Below are 13293 nucleotides of genomic sequence, written 5' to 3' on the forward strand. Positions count from 1 at the left end.
GGGATTACAATTGAGATGGAAAATAAAAATGTACAAAATGATGTAAAAATAAACTGTTATTTAAAAAAAAGATACCTTTAAAGTTATCTGGTTGATCTATTTTAAGGGGGGGAAAAATCCCTCTGTCCTAGAAATACTAAAAATATGTCAAAATAAATTATTTGACATATATGAAGTTCTTTATCTGTACTGAAAAGGGAGAGGTGTAATAAATGATATAATCTAGTTAAAAATTATGCACCTGTTTGAAATCATAATTTAGAAGACAGTAACAAATATAATATTTTATATAATTAAGTGGATAAAATCTAAGATTGCAAATTAAATTTCAGGGTCCTGTCTGGTATTGCAACAGGTTAAAGTGTAGCACTGTGAAGCTATCCCACAGCCACTGCAGCACAATTTGATCTCCTGCCAGGGAGGTGACCCACATGGTATGGCAGACCTCTCCTGACCTGCACACTGCTCCCCTCAGCAGCGTATTTCAGTCAAGCTGTCACAGGGGAGGGAGAGAGCACCACCAAACCCCCAAACCTGTCTGCTCTAAATAGGTTCTGCCATCCACTGCATCAAGAGGAAACACGTAAGACTTTAATGAAAAGGGACTTTAATACAGTGAGTATACAGTACAGAAGACAAAGAATATAATTTCTAAATCAAACACCTGAGGTTACCCATCCCCTCATGGGCAAAAGGCCACCCAAAAGAGATTGATCCAAAGCAAGGCCTGAATGCCTGCCACTAGACTAAAGTATCTTCTGGCTGGGACCCATAGAAAAGAGTAAGAAATGGCCAGACAAGTCTGGGAAGAAAAGAGCAAAATCAAAATCAATATAAACACTGCCATAGTCAACCAGTCCAGGGCCAAGAAATAAACATGGTTTCTTCATACATCTCCCTTTGCTCCATGTGGCTTCCTCAGGTCTCCATCTTGCTTCCTTCTTCTCCAGGTTCCTTCCTTTCTCTCCTTTTCTCTGCTCAGCTCCACCCTCCTTGGTGGGGCAAGGGACCTGGAACTTCCCCTTTTCCTGGGGACCACCCTGTTACAAATCCACTTGTTCTGTTCCCCACTCTGACTCTGGGGAATCCTCTTGTCCCCTACACCTCTACCCCAGTTCTTGTATGCATAAATAAATAAAATAGTTTTTAAAAATTACATTTCACTAATATAATCTTGAAAAACTAGCAGGCAAATAGAAAAATGAGAAGTATTAGAGAGTAGATTGTAGGTAAATTTTCTTTAAGAGTTCTTAAGTAGTTAATATAAAACTTTTTAAAAATGAATAATAATAACATTCCTTTAGTAAAGAATTTTTTCAATAAATAACATTTTGGAGAAAGGAGTTTTAAGAGTGTTAAGAGCAGAAAAGACTCTAACTTAGTTCTTTTTTCCAGTTAGCAATTGAACAATCAGCATTATCATGACAGGCAAACACTCTTCGCTCATAAGAATATTCAGAGTTGGGTATCATAGGATAAAACTCTAGATATCACAGACAACCAACTGATATCTAATTCCATTATTTTATTATAGACCTTTTTTACTGCTAATCTACTTTAATTTTATCTGCATGAAAATAATTTAATTAGTGCAACTATGTATCAGTATCATGTTTTCCCTGCTATCTTCTGAGAAAACTGTAGATTATACTCCTGCAGTAGTAAATAGAAAACTATAAGTAGTATATAGAACTATAAAAGTAGTATATAGTAATAGTTTATAGAACTGACCTAGTTGCAAGATAATTTTAATACTATTTTCTTGTTGTCTTTACTGAAGCACCCTATCTTTTTTCTTTTTTTTTTAAAAAAGATTTATTTATGTATACAAAACTGGGGTAAAGGCCAGAGGTGCAGGGGCAGTGGGAGGATTCACCAGAGACAGTGGGGAGCAGAACAGGCTGACTGAGGAAGCACAGTGCTAAGGGGAGTAGTGGGTGGGTGAGGAGAGCTCTGCCTCACCATGTGGGTCACGTCCAGGGTGGGGATCGAACTCATGCTGAAGTGACTTTAGCTTTTTAGTTCTGTGCTTTAACCCACTGTGCCAACAGGAAGGGCCCAAAACACTCTATCTTATACTTAATTTTCTATTTGGGGAGAAAAATGGACAATATATTAAAATAAGACAAAACAGAAGGAAAAAAAGGTAAGACCTAACTAAAATACTAAGGAAAGAATACCACATAGTAACAATAAAAATATTTATTTTAGTGATCTACCCACCAGTAAAATAATTTCAACTATAAATATTGAAGCATCTGTTAGTTATACCATAAATATTAATTCACAAAAATAAACTGTATCTAAAGATAAAAATAAGCTAAATGGTTGTTACATTATATAAAGACATTATAGTTAAAGAAATAGCTTTCCTAAAGGATTTATTATTTTTTAAAGTCTTTAAATTTATTTTTGCATAGAACTGCAGTGTAGGCCTGAGGTACGGGGGTGGTAAGAGGATTCACTAGAGACAGAGTGGGCAGCAAACCAGGCAGATTTACTGAAATACACTGCTAAGGGGAGCAGCAGGTGAGACAGGAAAGATCTGCTGTGCCATATGTAGTTTAGCTATTTGGTTGGGAACTAAAGTTAGGCCACAGTGGGAGGCCTCAAGGATTTATTTCATAATAGTGAAGAAGAATCTATATTATAAAGTCTACAATTAAGTTTTTCTAGTATTAATGTATATACAAACTGATAAAAGTTGCTGATACAAAGCCAACTTCTCAAAAACCTAAATTCATTAATTTGAAAAAACTCATTTCTCAGTAAAATAATTTAATAAGTATTTCATGTAGAAAACATTTAGGTTATTCACATTTATTTTGTGTTTATTTTCTTCTGTCACACTGACAGTGTAAATTTACATTAACACACACTTTGTCACTTTATAAGATTAAAATATTTTCAAAATAACTTAGGACCCCAAAGTCACTATTATTTTAAATATAAGTTGTACTTATTTCAACATCTGGAAAAGTATTTCTGCCTAAGGCAAAACCTCAAAGGAGTATTAGGATTTTGTGGTGGATAATTATCAGGCAGTTTTTACAACTAGCTAACTTTCTACCACTATGCTCTGGGGCCATTTAATTAACTAGGGTGTGATTTGGGAACAGCCCAGGACTCAATTTTCTTTTCTTTTCTTTTTTTTAAAGATTTATTTATTTATGCATACAGATCTGGGGTATAGGTCAGAACGGTGAGAAGACCCACCAGAGATAGAGTGGGGAACAGAACAGGCAGATCTACTGAAATACACAGCTGAGGGGAGCAGTGGACAAGACAGGAGAGGCCTGCTGTGCCATGTGGGTCACTTCCCTGGCTGGGGGTCGAACTCATGTCATGCTGTGCATTGCTGTGCATAGAGTGGCTGTGCCATGCTATGCCACAGTGGCTGCAGATAGCTTCACAGTGCTGTGCTTTAAACCCATTGTGCTACTAGGGTGGGCCCAGGCTTCTCTATTCTTCTACAACATGTGTATACAGTTCTCTGTATAAAATTCCCCCTGCTTGGAACTTTCTGAAACAAATTCAAGTCAAGTTTGATGAAGAACTATTGGATACTATTTCTAAACATGAATATAAGATTTTAAACTTATAGGGCCTCCCTAGTGGTGTGGGGTTAAAGACAGCACTATCAAGCTACTGTCAGTCACTGCAGTAAGAGTTTGATCCCTGGCCAGCCAGGGAGCTAATTCCCATGGCTGGCAGACCTCTCCTTGTTCTGCCTGCTGAGGAGTCAGCAGTGTATTTCAGTACATCCACCTGTTCTACTCCCACTTGTCCCTGGTGAAGCCTCTCACCATGCTCCCCCACCCCTGCATCTCTGGCCTACACCCCAGCTCTTATACATAAATAAATAAATCTTTATAAAAACATAAATTCCAACAAAAAAATAGAGTTCTTCTCTTAAGATTTTCATCATGAGCAAATATTTAGTGTGTCTCTATTATGTTGAAAACAAAGTGATAGCTACTAACAGAATTAAGTAAAATAACTCAAGAAGTCTTCTACCTATTGATAGTATCTGGAAACTCATTTCAATAAAAAAAAGTTGAATTTCTAAGCCTAATTCTCAATCCTTCAGATATTTAAAAGGAACAAAAACATAATAGAAACAATACAAAGAATTTTATACCACTAAATATAAAACAACATTCTAAGTGTTATTCATTTTAATTTAAAATTACCCTGTGAGATTAATAACTTAATCTGATGTCCTAAAAATAGATAAAAGGATACAAATTTTAAGGTGTTATATATTATATTCCATTGAAATAAGGACTGTTTTTGAAGGAATAGGAAATTGGAATTTATATTTTGTTGAAAAGATTTTTTACATCAGGTACTTAAAGATGTACTTATAAATTAGCTTGAAAATAAAGAAAATCTCAAAAGAAGTCACTTGAAAAGTAAGTTATACTTAAAAGAAATGCTTACCTCTTCAGATTTCTTTTTCATCTGTTTTTCAAATGTTTCCTTATTTCCTTCCAATTGATTTAAATGCAAGGCAAGTTCTTCCTTACAAATTTCTAACGCTGAATCCAGTTGTCTGACCTAAGCAGGAAAAAAAAAAGAGAAAAAGGAAAAATCAACTAGTGTTAATGAGTGCTTCATAGGTGCTCAATATTTTAAAGATTTATTCTTAATTTTACTCCACTGCTCAAACAGACAATATATACAGTAATTTGGGACATAAGATACTATCAAAAAAGGGATTTATTTAGGAGACTAATTTTCCACTACAAACAAGGGAATCAAAGTAGAAACCCTCAGACTGGAGTTCTTTTTTTTTTTTTTCAGTTTTTTTATTTATGCATATAGAACTGGGGTATAGGCCAGAGGTGCAGGGGTGGTGAGAGGATTCACCAGAGGCAGAGTAGGGAGCAGAACAGGTAGATCGACAAAGTACACTGCTGAGGGGAGCAGCAGGGAAGGTCAGGAGAGGTCTGCCATGCCATGTGGATACCTCCAGGTCCAGGGATCGAACTTGCACTGAGGTGGGTGCAGCTAACTTGCAGTGTAGCATCCTAACTCGTTGCGCCATCAGGGAGGGCCCAGACTGGAGTTCTTAATAAAGAATATATGAAACATAGCAGTAGCATAAAGGACCGGGGGGGGGGAAATAATAATGAACAAACTATATACCATAGACATTTTATGGGGGTGGAGTAGGGTGTGGGATCAAAAATGGGGGGGGGGCGGAGGGTTAAGTGTACTGGCCTATGGTGATGGCACATGGGTGATTTGGTGACGGGAAGCCCATGGGGATTAAAACTGAGATGGGGCCCTCCCTGGTGGCGCAGCGGGTTAAAGCACTGCACTAAGAAGCTAAAGCCACTTCAGTATCAGTTCGATTCCTGCCTGCCCCGGAGGAGATCCACATGGCGCGGCAGACCTCTCCTGACCCGCCCGCTGCTCCCCTCAGCAGTGTACTTTGTCTATCTGCCTGTTCTGCTCCCCACTCTGTCTCTGGTGAATCCTCTCACCCTCCACATCTCTGGCCTGTACCCCAGTTCTGTATGAATAAATAAATCTTTAAAAAAAAAAAAAACTGAGATGGAAAAAGGCACAAAATGATGTAAAATAAACTATTATATTAATAAAAATAAAAAAAGAATAAAAAATATATGAAACAAGTAAAGGGCATTGCACTAAGACAAAGTAGACAAAGCAGAGACAAGTCACTATGAAAGAGGAAAAGGAGAAGTCAGCAAAAGTTTAGGATATTGGTAGTGTGAATTTGTAGGAGATCAGTACTAGGAGATAAAATTGGTATGATAGATTGGGCCTACTGTGAAGAACCTACAGGTGAAACACCTCAAAACATTTTCCAAAAGAGAAAAGTAGTATTTAAGGCTGCTCTTTAAGCTTCCCTGATAAAGAAAAATAGTAAACTGAGTACAAAATGTTACATTATGCTAATGACACTATGGTGTGAGTATTGTGAATAATGCCAAAACCACTAAGAAAATTTAAATGTTTTAGTTAGCTAAGTAAAAAAAAAAAAAACTTATGCAATGGCTGCTTCTGCTTTGAATGAGTGAAACATCTTCTAAAACTTGGGCCTTCCCTGGTTGCACAATGGGTAAAAATCATAACCATTGCAGCACAAGTTTGATATTTTCCCCGACCAGGGAGCTGACCCACATGGTGCAGCAGACCTCTCCTGACCTACCTAGTGCACCCCTCAGCAGTGTATTTCAGTACACTTTGTCTGTTGTGCTCCCCACTGTTTCTGGTGAATCCTCTCACCCCCCTCTCACCTCTGGCCTACCCCAGTTCTGTATGTATACATAAAAAAATCTTTTAAAAAAAGGTCCAGAAAATCTGCAACTATATCATCAACTATTAAATAAAAGATCATAATTCACATTTAAGAAAATATATTTATAGAGACTAAGTTTACTGATTCAGGTAAGATCTTTAACTCTTGATTTTATATAATAACTTCCTCAATTTGAAAAGTAAAAAAGCCACAGGAAAGTTTCCACAAAGAAAAAAAAATTTATATGTTTAAGAATTAGTATACTAGCCTTGATGGTTTCTTCAGATACTTGGTTCTGTAATGTTTTTAAAGCTTCATCTTTCTTCATGTTTTCCTTTTCCATTTCCTGAAAACATAGATTGTTAAATAGTGTATGCAAAGTATTTTAGCAGCAGTAATATACTATGTTAAAAATTTTTTTGATTTGATTAAAATTAAAGGTATGACAAACAAACTTAAAACATAAGTGAACTTCTAAACAATACTTTTACAAGGAGGATTTACCACTTTGCTTTCCGTCAAGAGTCTGTCTAGTGATTCAAGATGGTGTTGTTTACATACTATATCTTGCTGCAACATAGCCATAGTCTTTTCTTGTTCCTTAAATTGTTGGTCTTTTTCTTCTAGTTGGGATTCAAGCTAAACATAAAAACAGGACTTTTTTTTCACATTAAATTTAAGAATTTTTAAAATATTTTAAATACAGAAGAATCGAGTACTATGTTAAATTACCATATAAATTACAGATTTTTGCATTTTTGCCAAATTTCCTTCAGTTTCCCTCCTATTAGAAAATAAATGAAATCACATGCTCATGCCTTATCTCTTTCCTTCTCGCCAATACTATACTAAAGCTGATCTGTATCTTTCTCTGGTACGTTTTTATTATTCGACATTTCTTTTGTTCTTTTACCACATGTGCAGATCCAAGAATGTATGAGGTAAAGTTGTTTTGAAAATTTATATAGAAAGCAATATATCTGCAAGTTTGGCAACCTTCTGCTGACTTAATATTGTTTTAGAGTTTTGTGTGTATGTTTTAGATATTTATCTATGGATATAAACTTATGTATCTATCTATATGTATATGGATCTAGTTCATTTATAAGACTGTACAGTTCACTATTATGACAACAAATTACAATTTGTATATTTAACTCATAAACAACTAGATATTCTGCATTTTCACTACTATGACAAAAACATCCTTTGAACATTTATCTTTATATATTTATAGAGTTCATATAGTTTTGTGTGTGTGTTTGTGTGGGTGTATAGAAGAACTGGGGTGTAGGCTGGAGGTGCGGAGGGTGAGAGGATTCACTAGAAACAGAGTGGGGAACAGAATAGGTGGACTTACTCAAACTTGCTGCTAAAAGGAGCATCCTGCCAGATAGAAGAGGTCTGCTGCACCATTTGGTTAGCTCTCTGGCCAGGGATCAAACTCAGGCCATAGAGGTCATGGCACTGAGACTTAAGCCCTGCCAACAGGGAGGCCCCTATAGAGTTCATTTAGAACAGTCCATCAAGAAGTGGACTTCCCCCTTGCAGAGTATGCACATTTCCAAATTCATTAAACATTTCTCTTTAAAGTATAGAAAAGTCTTTCTTTTCATTAGAATGCATAAGATTCTCACTCCCCCTACATCATCAATTATTAAAATTCTCAAATTTCCAAAAGACAAAATATCACATTGTTGTTATGTGTGTTTGTACATATGTATTAAAATATGCAGTAGCATTATGCCCCCCAAAACAGTGCATTTACCTTAATTTAAAATATGCTGTTGTTTTAGCTAAACATAATCTTTGTGCTGGTGGAGGATCTTATCTTAAAGTTGGTAACTACTGACTGACTGGGTGATGTCTCTGAGGGTTGGGATGGCTCTGGCAATTCCTCAAAATAACACAAAATAAGGCCCTCCCTGGTGGCACAGCGGGTTAAAGCACAGCACTGATAATCTAAAGCCGCTTCCGCATGAGTTCGATTCCCGCCTGCCCCGGAGGTGACCACATGGTGTGGCAGACCTCTCCTGACCCGCCCACTGCTCCCCTCAGTGGTGTACTTCGTAGATCTGCCTGTTCTGTTCCCCACTCTGTGTCTGGTGAAGCCTCTCACTGCCCGAGCCTCTGGCCTGTACCCCAGTTCTGTATGTACAAATAAATAAATCTTTAAAAAAAAAAAAAAGACAAAATAAGATTCTTCCTTTCACAAAAGGAACTTCTCTATAGCATGGGATACTCTTTGAGCATTTTATGCAGAGTAGAACTATTTTTCAAAATTGGAATTAAGTCTCTCAAATCCTTCAACTGCTTTACCAACTGATAATTCTAAATTCTTTATTGTCATCTCAAAGATGTTTGTAGTCTTCACAGAGATTAGATCCCATTTCACAAAATTACTTTTTTTGCTCATCAATATGCAATTCCTTATCATTCCAATTTTATCGAGAGATAACAACAATTCATATCCTCAGTTTCCACTTCTAGTTCTCCTACTATTTCTACCAGTTACTTTCTCCACATGAACTTGAATCCCTCAATATTTCTTCATGTAAAAATGTTGTTTCAGGGAAAAAAAGGAATTCAATTAGCAACTCAAAACAATTTCCCAAATGCTCCCCCTAAAGACAGTCATTCTTCAATATTTAGCAGAAGTGATTATAGAACAAGTTTGTTGGTCACAAGTTCTCTAAGCTGTCCTTTGATTAATAATGCTTTTATATATCTTAAAGAATTTACTTGCTGGCAACAGAATTCTATGAGGACAACATAGAATTTTACAGCACTAAAAAAATTATGCTTTTTTTTTTTTAAATCTTCATGGGTTCTAAAGAGAAAAGATGGGCTAGTGATATTTAAGGTTCTTTTCAACATTTGTATCTAAATATGCATTATACCTACTTACAAAAACAAATAATATCTTACTCTTTCAATCTGTTTTTCCATTTCTTTATGCTGTTCAAGATGAATTTTCTTTGCCTTTTCAAAAGCTAAACAAATTTTCTCATGCTCTGTATTGACATTGGTTTCTAGACTTCTTATCTTTTCATTCTTTTCCTACAATACAAAAACATGTTAATTGACTTAAACTGAGAACTAGTTTTACAAAAAGATACATTAGTAAAGCCATTAAATCTGTCCTACTCTAATGAATCACAGAAATTAATATATTTAACTATTAAATATTTAAATGTTTATAAAAAATAAAAGCTATTTAGAAAAAAATGTACAAAATTGAGAAAAACTGTACCCCTATTTAATCCATACACAAATATTAATTCAAAATGCATTAGAGATCTAGATATAAGAACTGAAACCACAGAGTACTCAAAAGAAAACATAGGGACACACTATAGAACATCTTCCCATAAGATGAATTTGGGTTCTCAACTCCAATGGTAAGAGAAACAAAAGCAAAAATGAACAAGTGGAACTACATCAAACTAAAGCACTTTTGTATCTCAAAAGAGACCATTACAAAAACAAAAAGGCAACCTATAGAATGGGGAAAATTTTTTTTCTATTAACATCTGACAAGTGGCTTATTTCCAAAATAAACAATATTATTTTTATTTATAATATTTGCTATTAAATTTAATTATTTAATAACAAAAAAGACCCTAATCAAAAAAATGGGTATAAGACCTAAAAAGTCACTTTTCTAAAGAAGGTATTCAGATGGCCTACAGACATATGAAAAATTGTACATCAATTATGACGAGGGAAATGTAAATCAATACCGCTGGTGGCCTACAGGTTAAATCTCAGTGCTACCACCACAAAAGCCTGAGTTTGATCCCTGACCAGGAAGTTAACCCACGTGGTGCAGTAGTCTCTCCTGTTTAACCTACAGAACCCCTCAGCAGTGTATTTTGGTGGATCTGCCTGTTCTGCTTCCCATTCTGCCTCTGGTGAATCCTTTCACTTCACCTGGTCAACTTCTTTCCCTAGGCCTATACTCCAGTTCTTCTATACAAAATAAATAAATAAAATCTTTTTTTAAAAAAAAATCCCACAATGACATATCATTTCACTCATACCTGTGAAAATGACCCATATCAAAAAGAATGGAAACAACAAAAATTGGCAAGGATTGGTTTAAAGGAACTCTCATTCAGTTGGTGGGTATGCAGGTTGGTGTAACTTCTATGAAAAACAGCATGGAGATTTCATAAGAAAATAAAAATGGGGGCCCTTCTACATCATGAGTTCAATCCCCGGCCAGGAAGGCGACCCATATGGCCTGGCAGACCTCTCCTGTTCTACCCATTGCTCCCCTCAGCAGTGTATTTCAGTCAATCTGCCTGTTCTGCTCCCTACTCTGGTGAATCCTCTCACCCCCCCCCCCGGCACCTTTGGCCTATACCCCAGTTCTTGTATGCATAAATAAATAAACTCTTTAAACAAAAGAAAAGAAAAATGGAAATTTCATATGATCCAGCAATATCTCTGTTAGATATGATAAACCATGAAAACTCTTACATGAGAAGTTTATATACCCCTACATTCATAGCAGCACTTTCCACAATAACCAAGTCAGGGAACCAAACTAAGTACTATTCCATTAGTCAAATGGATAAAGACGCAGAAAAAAAGATGAAATAGAGACATCTGGAACAAAATTGATGGACATTAAGGTGATTGTTACGTGAAATAACCCAGAAAGTGAAAAAGAGGTAACAGATGGTTTCACTCATTTATGGAATATAAATACCCCAAAACATACACAGGCAAAAAAACAACAGGAAATGGTAGGGAGAAGGAAGGAGGTGAAGAGTAAAGGACAAAGATGGATTATTGTCTTGGGTGGTTTGATGAAAGGTGAGTGGAACACATAGAATAAAGGAAGAGGAAAAATATAACCCCCAAATTAAAAAACAAACAAAAAAAATAGTAGGAATTTCAGAATTAAAAAAAAGAAGGCAAATTATTCATAAATACTGAGAAGTGTATCAAAGAACTACTGTTTCCTTCCATTCTATTATAAAAAATTTTAAATTAGATTAAAAGTTACCATAAAAGACAATTTTAAAATATAGGCGACAAACGAGTAAACATGTATGTTTTCCTTTTGGTATATTTTATGATGATGATACTAAAACAAACATGATGTCATAGTTAATTTGTAGCCCAAAAAGGTAATTTTTACCATAAGCTCCTGTTCTAGCTCTGCATTTTTTGCAGCTATAGACGAATAGGCAACTATTTTTTCTTCCAGCTGTTTCTCTAGAGTTAAAAGTTGTGAACATTTCTTTGTCATCTGAAACATAATGGAAAAAATATTTTAAAAATAACTTTAACAAAGTGACATTTCAGAACAAAACACAAGGTGAAGGAAACTAGGTATAAGACTAGGTATATGCTCATCTGTGTGTAACACATATTAATTCAGATCCCTATGTCTAAATAAGATTGCACACTAACCCATTTTTTTAAAAGTTGCTGTTAATTCTAAAATTAGTATAATAAAATATTAGTAAAAGATATTTTTGGTGGTAGAATTATTGTTAATTATTTGTTTCCTACTGTCCCTTTTTGTATTTTCAACAAAACTATGTTAATTTTATAATTTAAAAGTTATTAGTCAGGACTTGACAATCTTCTACATAAGCTAATAGCTATAAATCACATGGGCTAAATCTCCTTTTCCATTACTTAGTTAAGTTCCTATCCTACAGGGCTTTTCCTTAATCTTAGCTGTGGAGTTTAAGGTGAGAAGTCAGACATTTAAAAAGTGCCCTCATACTCAGTTGCAGTCTCTGGTTTGAACACTGAGTATACATATAATTGTGGTTCTAGTCCACAATTACCTCATGAGGTATCACTGTTCTCTCACCAGATATTCACAAAACACATTTCAATTTACTTTATAGACTATAACCCACAGCAGATACGCATCAGATTCATATACAGTTGTTTAAAAATACAGATTCTTCAGCAGTATTCCCTATCGAATCTGAATTTCTGAATAGGATCCATAAATTTATAATTTTTAACAGGATTCTCAAGTAGTTGTGTTGATTGCTAGAATTTGAAATCCAGTGTTACCACTCCTTTTTTTCCAAATACATAATCCAAGTTCTCTACTTACAAAGGTATATTAGTCATACCACATTATATTTTGAAAAGATCAACAGAATACAATGTAGTGTAGGTTTCACCCAACTTGAGACCCAATAGCGACTATAAAGTATTTTCTGACTTTTAACAATTTAAAACACAAGGTTAAAAAAATCCAAAGCTTTCCAAATATAATTTTTTAAAAATTTGTAATGTATTGTACCATTAATTATTTCAAATGTATAAACCTGGACAAACCCCTCAATACATTTTTTGTCTCATTTTCAATACCTATAAATAGCTAATTCAAGCTTACTTCACTTTCAAGTTTGCTAGAGTTTGAAGCTTTTTCTAGCAGCTCCTCTTGAATCAGCTGAAACTGACTAGTTCTGTGGGCCATATTAACTTTCAAATCAGAATTCTCAGCTTCTATTTGTATCAACTTAGTTCGTAGTTCTTCTATTCCAGAAACAAGTCTTTGTCTTTCTTTTTCATATTGCTTATGTACAGTATGTTGATTTTGATTTTTTATACTTTCTGTAGGTAAATATAAAAGAGAAATTGTTCTGTGTAAAACTTCAAGAATAAAAACCTATTTCAATGCTGAAAAATTTAATCAAAAACAAAGATTAGTTTTTAATCTAAAGAAAGGTGATAGAGAATAAGATATACATTAAAGAAAACATAATAAAGGTACATGGTAAGATACTCTCAATTAATGAAAAGGTAATAAATTCTTCTGAATCCCTTGCTTTTCTGGACTATTCCAGAAAAAGCCCTCTTTGCCTTTACAAATCCCTCCCCCCCCTTTTTTTTGATAAAAATCATTGTAAAAACAGTAATTGTTAAAAAGATATATCATTAAATATGTTCAGCAAGTGGTGCTGGGAAAACTGGGAAGCTACATGCAAAAAAATGAAACTAGATCACTGCCTCACTCCAGTCACAAAAATCAACTC

At 34.9% G+C, this 13293-nt stretch overlaps 1 protein-coding gene across 1 annotated transcript in view; it reads right to left on the bottom strand.

Moving 5' to 3' along the window:
* Positions 1 to 13293, bottom strand: part of CCDC18 (coiled-coil domain containing 18) — a 116574-nt gene that overhangs the window by 78983 nt on the left and 24298 nt on the right. The window contains exons 13-18 of the mRNA XM_012730030.1: positions 12651 to 12871; positions 11424 to 11534; positions 9200 to 9331; positions 6776 to 6910; positions 6540 to 6617; positions 4444 to 4560 (exon numbers count right to left, since the gene is read on the bottom strand). Coding sequence (XP_012585484.1) covers positions 4444 to 4560; positions 6540 to 6617; positions 6776 to 6910; positions 9200 to 9331; positions 11424 to 11534; positions 12651 to 12871 — 794 coding nt within the window. The remainder of the gene's footprint in view (positions 1 to 4443; positions 4561 to 6539; positions 6618 to 6775; positions 6911 to 9199; positions 9332 to 11423; positions 11535 to 12650; positions 12872 to 13293) is intronic.

The sequence above is a fragment of the Condylura cristata genome, unplaced genomic scaffold, assembly GCF_000260355.1.
Source record: "Condylura cristata isolate star-nosed mole 26May11 unplaced genomic scaffold, ConCri1.0 scaffold00026, whole genome shotgun sequence".
Taxonomy (NCBI): Eukaryota; Metazoa; Chordata; class Mammalia; order Eulipotyphla; family Talpidae; genus Condylura; species Condylura cristata.